The 21747-nt window shown below is 39.3% G+C and overlaps 1 protein-coding gene across 4 annotated transcripts in view; it reads left to right on the forward strand.

The window, feature by feature from the left end:
• The window catches only part of LOC117426706 (oxysterol-binding protein 2-like), a 110050-nt gene that overhangs the window by 43138 nt on the left and 45165 nt on the right, over positions 1–21747 (forward strand). For 3 of the 4 annotated variants that reach the window (XM_059033304.1, XM_059033305.1, XM_059033308.1), the window contains one exon: positions 14881–15131. In XM_059033304.1, the coding sequence (XP_058889287.1) occupies positions 14881–15131 (251 nt within the window). Of the gene's footprint in view, positions 1–9879; positions 10002–14880; positions 15132–21747 lie in introns of those variants that run through there. The other variant, XM_059033307.1, reaches the window with a different exon arrangement.

The raw sequence follows: 21747 nt of genomic DNA on the forward strand, positions 1-21747 counted from the left end.
CATGTTAATCAGACTCCTGTCTTGTCCCTCTTAGCATACCGTAATTCATTTCCTGCGGCACCATTTTAATACACTTGAGTGCATGCCAGGATTGAATGAGTGTCGTCATCGTCTGAGTATAAAATGAGTCACGGAACCGCATTATGAAGCAAAGCACTCAAACTGAAGGACTTGTGAATAGGAAGTTTATTTATTTATTTTTTACTTTCTGACGGTTCATTGGATAGAAAGAGGGTTACTTGTATCTACTATCAAAGTGAGTTCCAGTATCAGTTCTTTCAATAACCATATTTATTTTAAAAATATTATTTTCAATTATGGAGGATATAATCATTAGTCACTGAATGTTTTGTTTTATGTAGGCAATTTCAAATTATTAATAAAATAAACTCCATTGTGATTTAGCAGTTGGTTCAAACAATTTAGCAACAATGCTGGATTGTAAATAAATATAAAACTATAAAGAGAATCCAGAAATGGGAAAACAGGGTTTTTAGGCTGCGTTGTTTATTGGATAATAATAATAATAATAATAATAATAATAATAATAATAAAACAAACTTAAATGAGATGGATGCAGTAATTGTATCAATTAAATATGCGATTAATTTAACATTTTCTTAATCTCAGGATTTTTTTTAATCGCTTGACAGCCAAGGTTATTACACATTTTGATGAAATGTAAGTTTCAGAAACCTAAAAGAAAGATTAGATATTTCATTTTTAGTGTGGTACAGATTATGATCAGCATTCCAAACAAGTCACTTACAATTACGTCTCACCCGAAAGACGGAGCACAAGGAGCAAGTCACTTAACCTCCTTGTGCTCCGTCTTTCGGGTGAGACGTAATTGTAAGTGACTCTGTAAGTCGCCTTGGATAAAGGCGTCTGCTAAATAAACAAATAATAATAAAATCCCTAATCTGAACCAGGTCTGGTCCCAAGTGGTTTGGATTAGAGTCTGCTGAACCTCTAAATAGGAAACATACACAGTAAAAAGAGAGTTGAAGCTAACAAAATCATTTCAGAAATTGTACTGGTTTTGCGCTTCCATTAGCTACATACAGGTGTCAGATTTGTTTTCTTTTAAGAACATGAGATCTGGTACTACTGTAGGTTAAAGGAAGTTCTCAGATACTATGCCTTATTATCAACAAAATCTAATTACACTTAGACTTCCTGGGTCATGTCACCTCAGCAATGTCTTCTGGATCAAAGCATGTTACCAGTGAGTTAAGAAGCTATGGCCAGGTGAACTGACCAAGCAAGTGGAACTGAAAGCATGGCTTGTATACAGAGATTTCTTAACCAAGTGTAGTACAGTGAACATCAATGAACAACAGGTAAGATTAATGGAATTATTGTGTTAAAAGGCTGGTCTTTTTTCTGTGCTCTAATGAAGCAGGTGTTTAGCAAGGCAGGCTGATTCCTGTTGACAAGCTTGCGATTGCCACTGTGTGACCACAGTTTCTGGATAGACATTACAGAAAGCATTTATGCATAAAATGATGCTATTTGTGGTCCCACTTGTCAATGTAGGATTGCAATTAACGCAGCTTAGTGGAACAGATGTCATGGGACTGCTTTGGTATGGAAATTGTTTGCTCAGAGAACTTGTTCAGTGTTCTTAAACTGCTGTGTTCTTTGAAGACTTGGGGGGGGTGGGGGGATGATGATGAAAGTAATTTAAAATTCAGAATCTAAAACTTTTGAAACTGCAGAAGGAATTATGAAAAGAAAAAAGAATAATAGGCCTATATGCTACTTACATTGTAACCACTTTTATACATGCAAAGAAGTAATATATATCTTTATTTATAGTTTTAAGAAATAGTTTGTCTCAAAAGTTTGTGCCTTAGAGAGGTCCCCGAGTGGCTCACCTGGTAAAAGCATGGCCTTGTAGTGTACAATGGAGCGCAGGGTCACGCCCTGGCTGTGTAAAGTCTTCTCTTGGGATTCCAGAGTGTCACATTGGCTCTGGTGCTTCTGCAGGGACTGTTTCTCCTCATTGCCCTACAGCAGACCCTGCTGGCCTGGTGAGCTCAGGTGGACTCCTGCAGGGCTGGTCTTTGTCTTCCAGAGGCCTGTAGCTTGTCAACATCCACTCTTGAGTTCCTGGGTGTAAAGAGGCAATTGGCTTAGTCGTGGGATCATAGGATCAGAGGACGCCCACTAACCTTCAGTTCTCCTGGGGAGTAGCTGTGAGTAAAATAATTGGGCACTCTAAATAAAAGTTTGTGCATTATAGTTTTAATTTAGAATATTTGATGGGTAGTTTATAGTTATGGGTGTGTCGACCATACACCACAAGATTTACTCAACACAGGAAAGGAAAAGATGCTTACGATATCTGTTGACAACCCTCACAAAAGTATTAGCCAGAATATTTATTTGACTTCGAGACATATTTTCAGATTTAACAGAGAAGAACACCTGCTCAATTTACAAAAACAGAACCAAACAGTAATATTCTGGACAGTGTCTTAAAGGGAAGTTGCACTCTGCATGATCCATGAGGTCAGCCTTAAGATTTTTCTTTCATTCTAAACATCTGGTAGACTGACTATTTAATATAATTTAGTTCCCTTTCAATAAAGTCAGCAAAACGCTGAATTTGATTTTTTCTACTGTTGTGACTGTCTGTGTGGGGATCTTTTTAATAGGCAAGTATACCTAATGGGGCAAAACCACTATTTACACATCCCACAGATACAGAGGTTCTGAAACGGAGTTTGTCTGGAATAATATCCCAATCTTTCATCTTTAAAAAACAGTAATTAATTAAAGACTAGAAAAAAACACTCCAGTAAATGACTTTACTCCAGTAAAGTATTTGTGTTTGAAGTTTGTGATATACAATGCATTAATGCAGTACATACGTAGTCTGTGTAGCAGACAGTATGAGAAAACAATTTAATTTCAAGACAAAAGCTTGCATTACGAGTTGGCAGCTGTAATGTCTTTTTTTGCAGTAATTTGCATTGCTCAATTAGAAAAGCTGTAATTAACTACCAGTGATAAATAAACCATAGATTTAATGTGATGGTAGCTCAAGCTGTATAGAGTATATTAATACATGGCTAAACAATGTGGGTTGCCTTTACGATTGTTATTTGTGTTATCTATCTCTATTTATGTGTGCCACACTTGTCACACGTCACATTTTGTTGCTCAGAGTTTTAGAAACAGGGTCAAGGGGACTTACATGCGTTCTAGTTTGTGATTGAAACTGTAGCGCCCCTCTTGTCTGCCTCGTTCACTTAGCAATGTAAAAATTGTTACCCGTAACTGCCAGAAGTACAGGTCAGAAACCTTTAAAAGCCTAAAGGTGCCGTTTTCTTTTGCAGGATTAATACGAGCCCCCTCTTGCTCATTAGGTAACATCTTCCATCAGATTGATCTGGAGATTTCAGAGTCCCAATTCAAACCGGTTTGATCTCAGTCTGTGGATGATGGAAACAGTCAGGACTGATTTGAACTTGGTTTTAACTCCCAGTGTCAGATGGGAATGTGTCTTTAGAAAAGTCTCATTGGCATGAGTGTGGCCCAACTCCTAATGCTATAATATGCTGCTTTCTTTTTTTTTTTTTTCCAGTTATTTTTGCATACTCAGCTCTACAGCGACAATAACTTTTTACCTGATCTAATTTTGGATTGCATTCATTCAAATCCAACAACAGAATGACATGGCAAATTGCACTTTTCCAAATTACACCACATTGCCAAGCAGATGCAGGGCTTGGTATTAGGAAACTAATTCCCCAAATCCAGCGATTTCATATTTAAACATATTCATTGCCCATTGTAGTGCTAATATAAACGGAATACTCCCTGAACACACAGTACATGGAGAGTGCTGTGTTCCTTTTCTTTATGAGGGTAACTGTAAACAACCACACAGTGCATAACCATTCCTGTTATGCTTTATATAAACCGTGTCAATGTTCACTATTTAATATCCAACAAATATGTGTTTGCCAAATGGGTTCTTAGCTTTCTTATTCAGCCTTGTTTTGTATGTTTATCTTCCCTTCCCTGCATCTCTGAAATATTTAAGCTGGGCAGTCCTGGTGCTAAAACTCCCACTGAGCTTGGCTTCTTGGAGGCTGTTAAATTTATGAAAGTGACAAATCTAATTAGTTACAGCTACAAATGGTTACTTCTCAGGCTTCATTTCAAAGATATATTTGTTTCAGTTTGGTTAAGCTTCAGCTCGAAATATTATTTTGAAGATCCGACCATCAATCTCGCTCAACTTGCACTGTTGAAGCACTTTCTGATTTTCCATGTGATGTGTTTGCCAGAGTCCTATAACAGTGTTATTTTTTCATGTAAAATGTAATCCATTACCACAATTATCTGTCTCAAAAAAGAAGTCGTTTCAAGAAACTGAAAAGCTTAATCAGATTACATGTGCATTCTGAGGAGAAGTGTGTAAAACAAATGGGCAACGCAAAACAACCCCTTTCCACTCCCTTATTAATGATAGAAGGCAAAACTCAAGAGATAAAGCACCACTTTGATGTTGCTTTCCTGTGTTGAATATAGAGCCCTTCCTTTAAGATGTGAGGCTATTGTGAAGAGAACCTCTCCGATGAGTGCAGATGCTGGAGAATATCGATTTGCAAACTCAGTAATTCATTGGCTTTCAAGTTCCCTCTTTCTCTGTTTTGTCTGCTCTGTTCTCAAACTCCCCACTGCTTCCTCCCTCTGGCAGACGAGCTATCCATACAGAAGACTAAAGTGCGTCACCACGCTTCTAAAAATAACCCCCTTCTCCAATTGCGTGGGTAGCTCAGCTGTTTCCATGGCAACGGTTTAATTCACAGCCTCCAGTAACTTGACTTCAAATGGGGGGGAAAAGAGCACAACAGAAAAGGAGCACGACTGCACTGGAGTCTGTCAATCCTCTCTGGCAAACAAGGCAACATTTACATATTTTATATTCCGCTCATACATTTGTGCTAACAGGCCTTCCCTCAATATTGAATTTCTTATGGAATCCCAGATATCTATTCTGTAATATCTAATGGCTGCATCTACTGTTTGTCAGTCTCGACAGTCAAGACAGCAAATCTGACATAAATAGAGGCGCTTGGTTGGTAGGTGTTTGCGTATCTAAATCTGGCCTTAAATTAATGACTTTTTGGAGAATAGACATCCCTGGGGAATGGTCACGTATCCCTCCAATGAAATGTCAATGTAAAAGGGCAAAGGAAAGCATCACTGTGAAGAGTAATATCTAGATTCGTCCGTTTTAGATAATCAGATATACCCCAGTGTCTTTAGCTGTACATGGCTGTATTCTATGATTCTCTCTTGCCATTACAGGTGGAGCAATGCATTTCACGTATCCATTTGACTTTGTTATAATGTCATCTGAGCTACCATCCCCCTTGCATAATTCACCTGGGGATGCTTGTTTTTTGTTCAAAAAATCTAGTTCATAATCATATGTTGAAATTCATTTGCAGTCATAAGGAATCATTTATGCACAGAATGCAAAAACTGGATACTGTGCTAGCATTACTTCGCATAAGAGCTGTTATAAAAACTCTGAACTGTACTAATGTGATTGACTCCTGCAGGGCACCTGTGTGCTGTAGAGTAGCTTCCAAAATGATAACACCGTGTAACAAATTATTATTTTTTTGGTTCCTGGGTAGTAAGTGTTATTTCCTAATTGCTTATGCCTCAAAAGTATAAAAAATGGCTATTATTCCCCACAAACTTTGCTTTTGTGACCAGGACAGTGATATTTTGAAATGTACCTATTTTCCAGAATATTCCAGATAGATTCAGTGCTGAGTAAACTTAGAGTAACTTCTAGAACTTTCCAGTAATATAAATAGTAGTATAAATACAGGGGCCTTAAGCCCACCAGTTCAGTTTAGTTCCAGCTGCCTAAGTGGATACATATCTGCATTTTTCTGAGATGGCATCAAGAGGCTGCAATGGTGGCATTCGGTTTTACGAAGTTTCCCTGCTATCTTTGCCTTTGGGACAGCAGGGACACCAAGGCGCACTACCACAGGCGGGACTGGCCACAGCGGACCGAGTTGTCTGTGGGGAGGAACAACGTCAAGTGGGAGCCACTGGTGGACCCCCGGAAGGTGCTGATGCCACCACTGCACATCAAATTGGGCCTTATGAAACAATTTGTCAGAGCTCTAGATAAGGAGTCGGCAGCCTTCAAGTACCTTCAGACTTCTTCCCTAAGCTGTCTGAGGCAAAGGTCAAAGCCGGTGTCTTCGTCGGATCACAGATAAAGAAGATCCTGGAGTGCAATGAATTCCCCAAGAAGCTCACTAGTAAGGAGAAAGCGGCTTGGAACAGCTTTGTCGCAGTGGTTCGGGGCTTCCTGGGCAATCACAAGGCCAAAAACTATGTGGAGCTGGTTGAGACTCTGGTGAAGAACTACGGAACAATGGGCTGTAGGATGTCCCTCAAAGTCCATATACTTGATGCTCATCTTGATAAATTCAAGGAGAACATGGGAGCGTACTTGGAGGAGCAAGGCGAGCGCTTCCACCAGGATATACTGGACTTTGAACGTCGCTACCAAGGACAGTATAACAAGAACATGATGGGAGACTACATTTGGGGGCTGATTCGTGAAAGTGATTTACAGTATAATCGTAAATCTCGAAAAACTACTCACTTCTAAATCTTTTGTAGTCATTTTTGTATTACTTTAGTATAAATACATGTTAATTTGGATTCATATGTTGTTTTTTTCTGACTTTATGTGAACGAAAAGACACAAATTCGCCCGTTTTCTCATTGGAAATAGGTACATTTCAAAATATCACTGTCCTGGTCACAAAAGCAAAGTTTGTGGGGAATAATAGCCATTTTCTATACTTTTGAGGCATAAGCAATTAGGAAATGACACTTACTACCCAGGAACAAAAATTGTGTTACATAGTATAATGAATAGTTATACAAGCATAGCATTGCTATTCATTAGAACACGACGGCCAAGTGTGAAAACAGAGCAAGCGAGTGGAAAGAAAAAAAGATGATGAAATGTAGAGAAAGCAATTAGGGGCACTGTCAGGGACATTTGAATAAAACAAATACTGAAACACTGGAGTGCGGAACAAAAACAAAATAGAATATGTGGGTTTTATTTGGACGCTTTCTAAATCTTCAGATTTAAAGCAGCATTTTAAAGGTTTTTCAGAGCCATTTTCAGACCTTGTATTTGCACTATCAATATTAAGTCCTGTCCACAAAAGACTATTTTCTTCAGGTCTTTTTTTCCTAGTCTGTTTTGATTGATGAAATCAAGTTGGCAGTTTATGAAACCTATTTCAACTGTTTGAGAGGGTTAGAAGTGTATTCTCATTGTCTGAGCACTGTTTACCCAAAGAGAATGTTTATAAACACAAAAAACAGTCTTTCATGTTGTAGATGGAGATATATGTGTTTTATCTTTTTATTTTTTAATTGGAAAAGTGAATTGGAAGGTTCCTTCTGGTATTATTCATAACTTCAAAACTTTGAAATAAATTAAATGACAAATGTTTCGACACAGTCTTTTAGTATTAATTCTGGTATTGCCCAAAGGTCCTCTTGCAGAGATGCATCCTGAGAGCTTCTCAAATCAAATGGCACGGATGGAAATCACTTCCTGTACCTCTATTGCAACAAAATAAAAACTGCAACAAGAACAGGGGTACCAAATAATAGTAGGCTACCATGGTTTGTTTTATTTTTTGGGATCAAACTTTAACCTAGGTATACAGCATAATGAGATCTGCATTGAATCTGTACAGTAGGTTTAAGGTATACGGCTGGTCTTGGTGTGTTCACTGCAGTGCAGTTTGATTCGATCATGTTGCTTCACTGATTAACTTGCAAAGTGTTTTCATGCTTTTCATCATGGGGTTTGTACTTGATGTGACACAGTGAGCTTGGTCTGTGAAGAGGACTGTAGTCTCTCTAAAAACTAAAAGTGACTAGGAGATGTTAGGGTTAAACCCGGTTTAATAAAAGACTGTAATAAAAAGTTTTTGACCGGCTGCTCCACTTAAGAACATAATAAACTTTACAAAAGAGAGAAGGCCAAAAGAGAGAAGCTTGTGTGGTTTCAAGCAGCTGATTCATCTCAGAACTGTCAGGACGGGTTTTAAAGTATACAAGTGATTCTGCCTCAACGACATGACTAGGTAGCCCATTCCATCCACTCACCACTCACTGTGGGAAGAAGGGTCTCAAAATATAGAGAAACAGATTATGATAAGTGCAGAGATCAATTTGTAATGTATGTTAAGTTGGATACATATTTGAAAGATCTAACACATTCCTTGTACATAAAAAGATGTGTGACTGGTTTCACAGACCCGGCTTAGCACTAATCTTGGATTAAACAGGGTCTGTGAAACCAGGCTATATAGTATAGAGTCATGTTAATATTCACACAGCAACGAATACCAAAAAATCACAACCCTTAATAACTAATATTACATTCATTTGTGGAACTAAAGCTAAGTAATTTAATTACTACTACAAGTACGTGAATGCATCATTAATTACTTAATTACTTTCAGCGAATGAGAATTAATTGCAGAATGGTCAAATAGTTTTCTTCTTCCCTTCCTTCTCCTGGGGATGTGAAGTGGCTGCAGGCCCTGGGACAGTACAGGACAGTAACAGTGCCCTGCTTTGCACAAACTGCAGCTCACGCTGCCTGTACACATAAATGGACAGTTTGTTTCCCTTATCTCTGCTGAGTAACCCGTGGACCGTGCCCATTAGTACGTTTCATTCAAAAGTGATACTTCTTCATTAGGAACATTGCCTGGCTTAATGAAATGAATACACTCAAAATTGTGTTTCTAAAGCCATTATTTATAATTACCAAACCTTTATAGGTTATGATGGTCAGTTCCTGTTGAATGGGAATAACCAAATCAGATACAGTGCCTTTGTACTTCCTGCAACCCTCCGGACTGGTCACCAGTGTGACATGAATAATATACACAGACCGGACAAAAGAAATTAGAAGCAATGTATAACAATTCACACACGGTATCGTGTGTCATTGGACGTATATGCGTGAGAGTTCTGTGCAACCATTCAGCAACCATGATGGAAAAGCAGAAGGATCTCTGTGACTTCCCTAGGGGCATGATAGTGGGAGCTCGTTCCACCAACATGTCCCTCAAGTCTCCCAGGGTTTTCTGGGAATGGTTCATGGAAAACCAGCACGTCAGGAAAGCACAGCTCCAGTTGCAAGCGGGTCATGACGGATCGAGCTCAAGATTAGTCTTTTGAACAGCTTTGAGTGTTTTAAAACAATGCAGTTGTAAGCAAGTCGCCTAGAACAGTGTCTGTCAATTTCAGTTGTAAATCTTGATTGTAGAAAAAAATACCTTTACTTATATCTTATAACTGCCTCCAATTGTGATGCTTGATTATTGAGGGGATACATAATGGAAAAGTAATTTTGAATGCATGTACAGTAGTAATATTAAAAAATGGATCAGTAACTTTACCATGGGGGAAATCCCCAGCTGTTTTTGATAGATAAAGAACAGCATTATTTTGAGCCGCTACAGTTCAGATCATTAAAATAGACCTCTGCGTCTTTAACCTTTCCCTTGCTGTGCTACTGTAGGTCGTTGAACTTTAGTTTCTGAGCTGAGCATATTGTACAAAGCATACTCTCTTAACAGACCAACATTGTTGAAGGTGCAGCATGACAAAGTAAATCCTCTAAGTATTCCAGCGCTGCTCATGTAGGTTTGTAAACACATTCAGAAGGGCTGTGTGATTTAAACCACAGCCTCTGTAATCCAATCTTTTGCTATGAAGATTCTGGCTGGCGGGCCGGCTGCTTCATGTTGCATTAGTTCTTTTTTTATATGCAAGTCCTTTTAGCGCGAGGGCACGGCTCACCGTTACATTGCCTGTACTGCTGCAGGCCGATGCACTGCAGGAGGTTTTTATCTGGGAAATTGCTTTAGAAATGGAAACTCAAGGCCACCTTTATGGTAAGAATAAATAAGGCGAATGTAAAGTTTATCAGGTTTTCTGCTATTGACTAAAAACTCATGCCTTGGATGTTATGCTAGTAAGTAAATTATTACAGTGTCATTTTTATAGATGTCTCCTTCGTTTCTTTATGTAATAGGCAGTAAGCAGATGTTGCACTAGGTTTTGCTGCGGTAGGATGATGGTTTTGTAAAATGATTTGTAAAATCTGCTCGCTAATGGAAACATCTGTGCTAAATTGGGACTGATACATTGGAGAGACGCCGGGCTTGGTTTAAAGCAGTTTGCACTGCTTTTTTCAAAAGCAAATTTAACAGTGTTGTGTTGAATTATTTGTTCAGGCATTTTATCCACCAAGCTAGAATGCACTTTGCACAGAAATGAAATACTGAATTAAAAATAATAACTTAACATTAAAAGGGATAACTTGTGATATTTATTATTCTCATTAAGATATCAGAATACATCCTGTCTGTCTTCATTAGGTTACCTGTAGCAACAGCTAAAGTGTGTTTTATGATTTTAAAAGGTTTTATTTTTTCAGTCCGTATTCATAAAACTTAAATGAAGTTGACTAAGTTAACCCTAGCCAATACTTTAAATTCAGAACAGAAAAGACACAGTTGGCAATGATGTGGAGGCTGACACTTTTCACAAAATGTTGTTGATGCTCAGTCATTGGCATCCTTTAAGATCCAACTTGACAAAGTTTTGAGATCAATCAGCTACTAGGAACTGGATGAGCATTGATGGGTAGAACGGCCATCCATAAGTATTCTTATGTTCTTACAGTATGTGCTTAATGTTCAGAATCTAAGAACAGTCTTGAACAATTTAACATGAATGCCTATTACACTGTATTTTATACCATCTATCATGCATACTGGGGTCTAATCAATGTATCTAATCAGCATTATACAAGACCAGGCAGGATTTTATTTATATTTAAACAGATCCACCACTGTTTGCAGAGACTGCTGTGTAAAATTCTTAGGGCTATACACTGTAGTATATATATATTTTTAATTCCAGCTAAAGTGGGCCAAATTCTGAATGGAAGTTTCCTTTGTTTGTGATGATGAGAAATTCCAGGGGAGGTGTTGTCTTACACTTGCAAAAACTGACATTTTCATGGGAGTTTTTCTACAGATAACGTTGGTATCAAGTTTGTTTTATATAATTCACGTAAATTGGGTCGGGTTTGCCCCCTTGGTCCAATTTTGAGCTGAAATTAAAAAAGAAACAGTTCTAGAATAACACCTTAAAACAGGCCTTGTTGTTAGGGATTGGCTCAATTGGTTTCTGATAAGTTTTTAGAATTGTAATTGGTGTAAAAAGTTTAAAAAGCTGAGAGGATTTTAACTGTAAGTGAAGGTGAAGTAAAAACGATTCCGGACATTACTAGTCTCCAGTAAACCGTGATGTAGAATGTGCAGACAGGCTGTTTGAATCTTGACATGTTTTCTTAATGTCTGAGGGGAATTGCATTTTCAGAAGCCTTGTCACAATTCCCGGTTAAACCCTGTTTGGAAGTGGTCAGCTGTTTTGAAATGCCCCAAGGTCACAGATTAGGCGGTTTTATCATGAATAAAACAAGCCGCTAAATCAATATCGTTGGATGGAAAGCAATTTTACATTTATGGAGGGCTTGACACAATATTTTTGGGAATACAAAAAACGAAACATGAGGTTCAAATTGTTTGTGGTTATACTGTAATTTAGAATTGGACTAAGTACAGTAGATGAAGTCCTCAAAGGTCACGTCTTTCATTCATTTGAAGGTCGATAATTTACAATGGTAATAAACACAAGAAAGGAAGGAATTCCGAGAACCGTCAATATATATTAAGGGTTATTGGGCATATTATTGGCTGTTTGTTAATTGATTGATTTAGGATTGTCTGACTGCAGAAACAAGAACTATCGGATTTCTAGTCCTTAAAAATAAGTAAAAAGAATGATTGTCAATAGCTAAGGAGCTGTATTTTATATTTTTTAAATTATTACAGCAGCAGTCTACAATTTATTTTGCAATTAGGTGTAAAGTGTGGTGACAGATTTTTTCAAACTGCACATGCATAGTTTGGTTCAACAAGGTATAATTGCACAATCTGTATTGTCTAGTAAGAGCACTGCAATTGCAAGTGTTCCTACAGCAAATTCCTTTTTGTCTTCAGGCACTGCATTTATTACTCTCTTGAATATCCTTTCTTTTCAATATACAGTAAACACACACATTACAGTGCTTTGCATACTACATGTTGCTATTTTACTTTTATATGCCAGAACATTGCAATACTCTACAGCAACTTATCCCATAATGACATGCTGAATAAATACTAGCAGGATTAGCATTATTTCCATTACTGGCTAATCAAAATGCACCATCCTGGACCTCATAGTTGAATTAATGTGCTCTCTATTGGGAATAACATCCAGCTAGGTATGACGCAGAAAGACTCCTGTTAATCAGTTGTCAATGTGAGCTGTATGGATGTGCTGTTAGGTAGGGGTCTGTTGTGCGTCTAGAGTTGAATAGTCAGTGAAACTCAGAAAACTGTTCCTGAATTACCACTAACCTTGCGAGTCATTAAGGAGCTGGGGTCAGTGGCATCTGATGATTAATCTGTTAGCCAACAGAGATATGTAAGCGTAACACAAAGACAGACAGACATCCTTTCGTTACCCCCAGGTCATGATCCATTGCATAACTGTAGCCAAAGAAGGTCCTCAGCAAGTTTCATAGCAATTGGACTGGTGTTATATTAGTGAATGGGTTAACATCCCTTGAGACACCTTCTAGTACCTTGTGGAGTCACGTCTTGATCAGGGCAAGTGATGGCCCAACTCAATCCAAACAAAGCAGCCAGGCAGCAAATGCACGAGTGCCTCCACTATATCAATAACATGTCTGTGGGTGTCTGCTGTGAAATACTGGATATTCTTCATTAATCATTGCAAAGGCGTTCTGTGCTTAGACACACACACATACAGATCTCTAAGGACCAGAATATCTATAGATAATAAATAATTACCTACAGTTAATGCATTTATTGCAAAGACATTCATTCATTTGTCTTTCATGAAGCATCCTTTTGCAAGGTTAAACAGGACCATTATATAATATAGCAGGTGGTATTTATATAGTGTAGAGTTCTGAGTTGTTTATTTCTGGTTAGGAAACTTTATTGGGTGTCCTTTCTGAAATAAATGTGTTGATAACAAGTTTGAACCACTGGGGAATTTTGACCACAGTAGTAATAAAAAAAAAAATCTTTAGCAATAAAATTGAAAGTTTCACCAAAAAACATATAACAATGTATTTTTAGTACTGTTAGAGAACCTTATTTTAGGCAAAGGGAACTGGATGTTAACATCCGAAGTGCCCGGACTCCAGAGTCCCGACTCAGAGAGCAGTGTCCAGACGCAGGGGAGTTGGAAGCCCTCACCCTTCATCTTTCCTGCAGAACACCAGCTTGTGTGGCAGCTGGCTCCTTACAGTTTGGGAGTCATAGAGAGATGCAGCCTCTTTCACTGGCACCCAGCTGCAGCAGTGCTTTGTTTTCATGAAGTGGTCAGCCACGTGCACAGTGAGAAATCATTATAAGGCTACGTTTCTGTCTGCCACTGGGAAAGTGATTTCCATTCAAACTCTTGTCAGCCTCAGCTAGAATTGCTGACCAGCAGAAACCAATCTCCCCAATGCGAAGAACACGAGAAGCTTGGACTGCAGAGAAACAAAATATGTAGAGCTGTGAATATATTATGCTTTCAGGGAAAGGCTGGTGAATTCATTTAAAAATAGCAATTATTCAAAAATGTGATTCATACTGGTGACCTTCGGATTCTGTGTCTCCAGGTTGTAGAGTGTAAACTGCAAATGGAACCAGCAGAATTATATCATTCTGTATGCTTACATTTTAACTATGTAAGAATGCAATTAGAGACCACTGTTAAAGGGAGTGCAGCTCCGAATCTCATAACACATAGTATAACTTTCTGCTTCTGTCTGTGTAGGGATGGCACAGCTGCAGGCTATGTTGTAATTGCTGTCTCACTCTCAAGACAGTACAGCGCTGAGCTTAAAGTACGTTTCCAAGATGTCATCTCTGTTTCTACTGCATGCTGTTGCGGTTTGATGGACTCTCAGTTGCTCTCCTCATGAGGAAAACTGTATGTTATCGAACAAGCCAGGCTAAAACTGACTGCTTAGATCTGCCAGCCAAACACTGCCTGAGCCAGCCCACACCACCCAGGCGAAAGTTGAGAAATGTATTCCCTAGGTGATTTACAGCCCATGATGTGTGAATAAAACTAGCAAAACAATCAGAAAGGTGTTGAAAAATATATTTCTGATATATGGACCACATATAATCTACAATATGTTTCTTCTCAACACTGCAGAGTGTTCTCTGAGACTTTACATGCCCACTGTATACTACCTATATGCATGACTGTAAGAACTGTAGAGATACCCCCACACACCCAATTCTCTCACACTGAGAGCTATTTGATAGCAGCCTGCTAGTGTTGGCAACACTGTAAAAAATTCAAGGAAATGTTGTGTGCTTTCTACCCTGTTGCTGTTAATGTCTTCGGTATCTCACACCCACTCAACCCCTCCACTGGATTCATTTTTATGACTCTGTCGACTTGGGTTGATCGGGAATCTATTACCAGTCTGAGATCTTTCAGGAATACGAACAGCTAGGGTTGTGTTTGGTGAGCAGGATTAATAGGTTTTCCAGTAGTGAACATTTATATTGCCATGCTGTACATTGTCTGTGACTATTTCAGCCCCTTGCCGTGAATATCAGCTTGTATCGTACAGCACCATATACTATTTAGTTACCTTGTTTCTCTGTCTCTGTATTGCAGATGACTCAGGGGACGAGGAGTCCACCTCTCAGTCAGATAAGAGTGAGATCCACAGCACCCTGAAAGCCCTCTCTAGCAAACTCGAGGATCTGAGCACCTGCAACGACCTCATCGGCAAGCATGGGGCAGCCCTGCAGAGATCCCTGAGCGAGCTGGAGAGCCTAAAGATCCCTGCCGAGAGCGGAGACAAGATCAAATCAGTCCACGAGAGAGCCACCCTCTTCAGGATCACCTCCAATGCTATGATCAATGTAAGTCAGCGCACACCTTTTACTGTAGCCCATGCAGCCTTCAGAGAGATGGAGATGGAGATGGGCAAGATTTGGAAATGGGTGGTGACCAATTTATTATCCCCCCCCCCCCCCCCCCCCAATCTGAATCATGTAAAACTCCTGCTGTTCACAAAGCTCATGAGTGTTTTTAAAGCCTGTTCTGGTGACTAAAATCAAGTTTAAACTGTTCTCGACTGCTGTTAATGGAGCCATCTAGAGAACATTTTTTTGGCGCATCAGGTATAGGTTAGTCTTTAAAGTTTAAAGCACCACAGAGTTCAGATTGTTTTAAACAGGTTTTTTAGAGCCTGCTGCTAAAAACACAGTTTCAGTCGCGTATGTAGAACCAAAGACAGATTCAATAGAAATCTCTCACAGTCCACATTGTGTGATGATGCTAGGTTAGGACATTCTTTAGCAGAAGTTAGTTGAGTATCAGAATCCGGTTATATGGAGAAAGAGTCTGTTGTTTTGCATGTATGTCAGGAGTTTGCAGCAGTGTTTTTGTAAAGGTCAGCTCTTGGCTGTTTATTGCACAGCTAACGCTGTGTCTTTGTGAGTCATGCTGTTCTAATTCCAATCTGAATTGTGAAAATCAGCACTTTCTTCTCATCTATTCCCCCAGCATCTTGCCTGATGAAGGAACCTATCAGTTCTGGAATGCTTCTTTCTCAAGTAAATGTATGTACTGCTTTCATTAATTATGATCAGCAGTATTTTGAGGAAAGCATCATGCCTAATGAATCAAAGTAATTGGGCATCTTCTGCAAGTCAGGAACACATATCCACGTGGCCATCCAGTGTTTCTCCATTAAACTGGCTGCAGTACTTCCAATTTGTTTTAACCTGGTCAGAGCCTTTGACCAGAAGGCACTGGCAATATATTGAATGCATTGTTAAACGTGAAGGTTGTAACTGTGTGTGCAGCCCACGTTCTCTTTAAAGAAAACCGCTTCCTCTACATTCTGTGAGGGTGTGAAAGTCACAGGGACGGGGTGATTTATCACCTCTAGAAGGCTCTAAGCATTTGGACCGAACTGCTGTCTGACTCCTGCTGTCCCCTAGAGGGCTTCTTCCCAGCTCTTTTACACCATTAGTACATGGCGGGGACTTTTACTAGGAAGGAATGAGGCAATATTATTCAGTGGAACCACTGACACATCACATGATAGGCTGCAGCATTCAGTAGAAAGATTACAGTGCTTAGCTGGCAGTTTGTTGACTGTAAACTGGGTCATAGTTGCATGTCTCAAGATAGACTCAAGTCCATTGTTTTGTGAACTTGAAATCTGCCAGCACAGACACAGAGTCAGCAGTTTAAAAAATATAAGCTGTCTGATGTGGCTGTATTAGATCAATATCAGGGTCTATATATATATATAGATATCTATCTATCTATATATATATATAGATTGGAACATCTGAAAGGCATCAGCCAGTAAGCACAATAACCCAAACGCAGAATACACCCCTTTCCAAAAAATGTTCCATCCCCATTCCCATGAAAGCAAAAACACCACCAAATGTTCATTTTTTAAAAGCCAATTGGACTTTGCTCTGATCAAAAAGTGCTTGCTTATTACACTAAGCTGAACTGAAATGTAGCTGAGTACTTTAACAAGATCACAGAATGCCATATATTCCTTTAACTGAAGGCCAGAAATACAATTCCAGCTGGCAGTTGCGGTGTCGGTGATGCATGAGCGATATCTAATCTCTTAAAATGGAGGCTGCAGACATAGACATGCTCTGTGAAATGTGGGGAATGGTATTCCCACTCGCCTGCTGTTTGCTTGCAGCCCAAGCGCTTGAACCCACAGAACATGTTTTCACCTGCCAAACATAAGCAGGGGGTGTTACAAAGCCTCTGACCCGTGGAGATGAGGCCCGGTTTAGCTAGCCTCCTTCTGGTCTTGTCAGGAGGGGTTGCTCCACTAACCCCAGCCAGTTTTCCACTCTAAACCATGGGAGCGCCAAGACCAATACAGCACTCCCTATGGGACCCCAGCTGCTTCATAAGTTATAACTGTAGAAAGAGCTGGCTTACAAAGGCAGAGCACTGTACTGGTGTATGTGGATAATACAAGTGCAGTAACTAAGGAGTAAGTTTGTTGTATTTGGTGGAAACAGCTACCCTGTATTTGTGTCTGCAGGCAGTGGCGTTTCATTTCAGTGGTTCAGTAATATATTGCGTGTGTGAACCCATTCATGCCCTCTTGTTGCTGGTGACACACTGTTATTATATTCTTCCCACGCACATAAATATTCATAACTCGTAATGAACAGAATTATAATGTTGGGGTTGTAAGTTCATCAATGTATCGTCTTCTCTTTGTTTGGTGCAGATTAATTTTTTCCTCCCTTGATAACCTGTTTAAGCAGTTTTTTATTGAGATTGGATTGGCTTGAATAATCAGTGCTGTGGGCTTGCGGTTTTCCTTGAAAAGCACCCATCTTTCTCTGGGATTAATGGGGCCAGCCGTGTTTATGAAGTACTTCATCCTTATTGGAAAATGTCACATCAGACAAGGTCACTTGATACATGTCAGTTCAGAATGACCTTTTAATTCACACTTTTTGCTGTGTCTGGTCTGCCATACAAAATACATTCGCAACTTGATTAGAAGTAGCCCCAGAACATATATAAACATGTCATTAAATGTAAATGTAAAACGTACGAAAAGCTGATATTCGCATATTGAATCTGTGATGGTTTAAACGTTTAGAATGGCTTGTCATTGACATTCTGAGTGAAAGATCTACACTCCGAGCGGAATTCAAAGTATAGTTTCTGCTAATAGGTTCCGCTGGAGGCGTGACTTCGAATTGTAATGGAGTGTTTGTCTAATCTAAGCCTGAAATGAAACGCTGGGTACCCTGCGGTTTCAGATATACCCTTTGGTTGGTATCACTGCACTTTGAATAATCCAAGAAAGACCATACCGTTAATCAGATTGACATTTTGACTGAGAAATGAGAATGCGACCATGAATGAGTCTGCTGGCTCAACAGATCCACAATACAGGTTTGATATCAGCTCATCCCCACAGCCTGGAAATAGAGAAGATGACAGATAACCAGAATATGTATCTCCCGACTCCCATCAGCTCAACCAGGCTTCACAATTCCTTATCGGCTGATAAGGGCTTATTGAAAAGTGAAGGGGAAAATACTGATAGTATATAGATAAAGTGGCAGCCGTGTTGTCTGTGTTACTGAATATACAGGGATATATACAGGAGGTTCACAAAAAACTCACCATTGGAATAAAAGCATGATTAGAAATGTTTTAGCCAGCATGTTCCCAGGGTGCTGGGTGGGTCCACGAGCCTGTGAAGTGACCTCCTGATCACCAGATATACAGTCTGAATAGCACTCCTGTTAATGTCACCCTCAGCTTAGTATCACCACTTTGAAATGTCCTAGCCCCAATAGAATGGGATTCAATGGGGACAAGTGGGCTATTCCCTTACAAATGTTCTCCACAGTAATAGCATAACAAAGTCTAACAAAGCATATTAAAAACATGCCCAACTATAGTAAACTATGGTAACATATAACCACAGGAAGAACATTAAAAAAATGTCACAATTACCATGCACATTTACTGTGGTAAACCTTTATAACATTAATATAACTGATTTCCACCCCATGTAATATCACTCTGATAAATAAGAGCATAATAGTGGACAGTTTTCATCTTGTGTGAGTTGTGTGCTGTACAGTATCGGAATATTTTGATGTATGGTCATTAGCACAGTATACAATGTGTGTGTATACAGCTTTATTTTCTGAGAGAACAATATTGTAATAATTATTATAACTTATTAAAAATTCCGCAGCCAATCAGAAGATTTGTCATAATCTGTTGCTCAGTCCTTTAACCTGATACTCAATCAGAATTATGAGGTAGAACTAATAAGAAAAAAAGGGTTTCAGCTAGTCTTCAGTGTACTAGCCACTTTTAGTTTCTTGCAAGTTATACCTTAAAGTAATTGTAGCTAACAAAATAATTAAAATAAAATAAAAAAGAGTGCATGACAGGTGTTTCTTTCAAAACTGCACATTTGAGACCTATAAAATTGAATAGATGTGCATGGTGGAGAAATGTTATGGAACTGTTTTGTTCACTACAATTACTTTAAAGTTAGACATAGCTTTCCTGGATCATCAACAGCTGGTCTCATATCACCAGGATTGCTTGACTCCATGTGGTTACCACTGGGTATTAATTAGGGGCATAGGCACAGAACTTTAGAAGTTGGTCTCCCTTTACAAATCAGTATTTTATGGGCATTACAAGAACAATGCCACCCTTCTTGGCATATAAGAAAAGGCAGCTGTAAACCTGTCTGCAGATTTTAAGGGAAATTAGAATTTTCCATGGCATTATGAATGTAGCAAAGCCACATGTACAAATTTAATGCTGGATTAGCTTCTGTTTTCATTACAGCAAGTATTAGTTCTGAGGCACTAAACCAAGGGGATTAGAACTAAACAATGCAGACAGCTTCATATAATGAATTACCACAGAGCAGTATATGATTAACTCCTTCACGTCCCTGTAGTCCTTACACTCCATATTATAGATATGCAGGGGTGGAATACCCTTAGAGTGGTTGTAGCTGACAGAATCATTTTATATATCTTACCTGCCGAGCACTTCCATTAGCTACTTAGGTCCAAAAGTACAGTTCTGTAAAACATGCAAACATGGTCAAACATGAATTGTGGTGTTACACAATTACTCAGCAGTTTCTGGGTCAAAGCATATCAGTCAATAGGGGAAGCATCTGGTTGGTTAGGAAAGAAGGCTTTTAAAGGGTGGGGACAGTTTTATAACTATTTACTGGATTTGCTATATTTTTTCAAAACATACGATACCTGTACGATACCTGTACATCCTAATTTTATCATCTTTATAACTAGCTTTGAGCTAGCCAAGAGCATGTTTGACCATGTTGCTGAAAAAAATGTGTATTTTCAAGCCTTCTTAATCCTCCTTTAAGTGTTTTTATTATTCCGGACCATACAGAACTGTTAGTGGAGCAGCAGATTTGAATCAGAGCAGAACGCTGTCTACTCCTGCTTATAAGAACAAGCGTGTTTGGAATTCTGTGACAGTTCAGAGCCCATCCTCGCACCTGCTATGCACTCTTTTAAATTCATTGTGCTAAGCCTCCAGTCATAGTAATTATCTGATTCCACTACACAGGTGATGTGCATCCTTGACTTTCAGCCGAGTACTGCTGAAGTAATTGAATTTATTTAAGTTTGAATGCATAATGCATATCGTATGATATGAACTAATACACTGACGATCCATTTCAATTTCATGGTGCAATAGTATTGTGTTGCCATTGCTGCTGTCTGCAAATGGTTCTGCTAGGATTGGGGAAAATGGGAGCCCAATGATATTTTTTGGATATGAATATCCATGCGGATAGTAATATAGAGGACCTGAAGTCATGTTGGCTGTATCTTGAGATCCGTTCATCTTTGCATTGAACAGGATCATTGCAATGCTGTCACGTGACTTTAGGCTGAGGCTATATTAAATGAATTGGGCAAGGGCATTTTTAGCTTTATAGGTCATAGTGAGACCATCGCACTGTACTGTATACTTGCTGTGCCAAAAGAGACATCTGGCAGAAGTGACTTGTATTACTCAACTCAGTTAAGTATGTTCCTGACAGCTTTTTACCTGGTGGAAATTCTTGCACAGACCAAAGGGTTAATTCATTGATTGCAGTGGGTTGGATTGAATCTAGTCATTCCCACACACTCAAAGCATTCATTTTCTTGCACCTAACGCAGCACATTTGCTAATAAGCTTAGTGCTCCTTTACAGCATTTCCTGTTTATTCATCGGTTTTGAAGATTAGGGAACACTTCGCATGCTAGAATCAGTACTGCTGAAGTGTTGCCACATTGCAATTACAATGCGTTTTTGCCAAAAGGAACAAGTTGCTGTCAGTATTGCGTGCAGGGTGAGTCATGCAGCCAGGGGAGCGCAGCTTCGTATCCTGGCTGTGCAAAGTTCACTGGGGATTCCACAGGGAGGTTTGCCTTGGCTCTGGCGTTCCCATGGGTTCATGAGGTTAAATCGTAAGGGCCGGTTTCTCCTCACCTCATTACAGCAGCCCCTACTGGCCAGGCGCAGGGCTGACCTTTGTCCTCCAGAGACTGGTAGCTTGCTAACATCTGATCTGATGTACCTTCAGTAGTAAGGCCATGTCCTTATAAACGTTTCCCAGTCAAAGCATGGTAAAGCACAGGTAAGCATTGTAAAGTATTGTGAGGTACAGTAAAGCGTATTAATAAACATGGCAAACCAGGGTTACGGTAAATGCATAGTATAATCATGGGGAAAAACATGGGAAAACTACAAAAATACAGTGATAAACGTTTATAAGGGCGCCAACCTGTTAAGGCTCCATTTTGTTGGTCCTTTGTCTGTTTTTTATAGCTAGGTTTAATTGTACTTTTGTCGAATTTCATTTTCAAATATTAGCAGAACAAAAACCTAAAGCTGAGGGAACACAAAGCCACTTTTTCAGGAACAGTGGTTTGAAACCAGGTTCCAGGAGACAAC

Source organism: Acipenser ruthenus, chromosome 11, assembly GCF_902713425.1.
Source record: "Acipenser ruthenus chromosome 11, fAciRut3.2 maternal haplotype, whole genome shotgun sequence".
Taxonomy (NCBI): Eukaryota; Metazoa; Chordata; class Actinopteri; order Acipenseriformes; family Acipenseridae; genus Acipenser; species Acipenser ruthenus.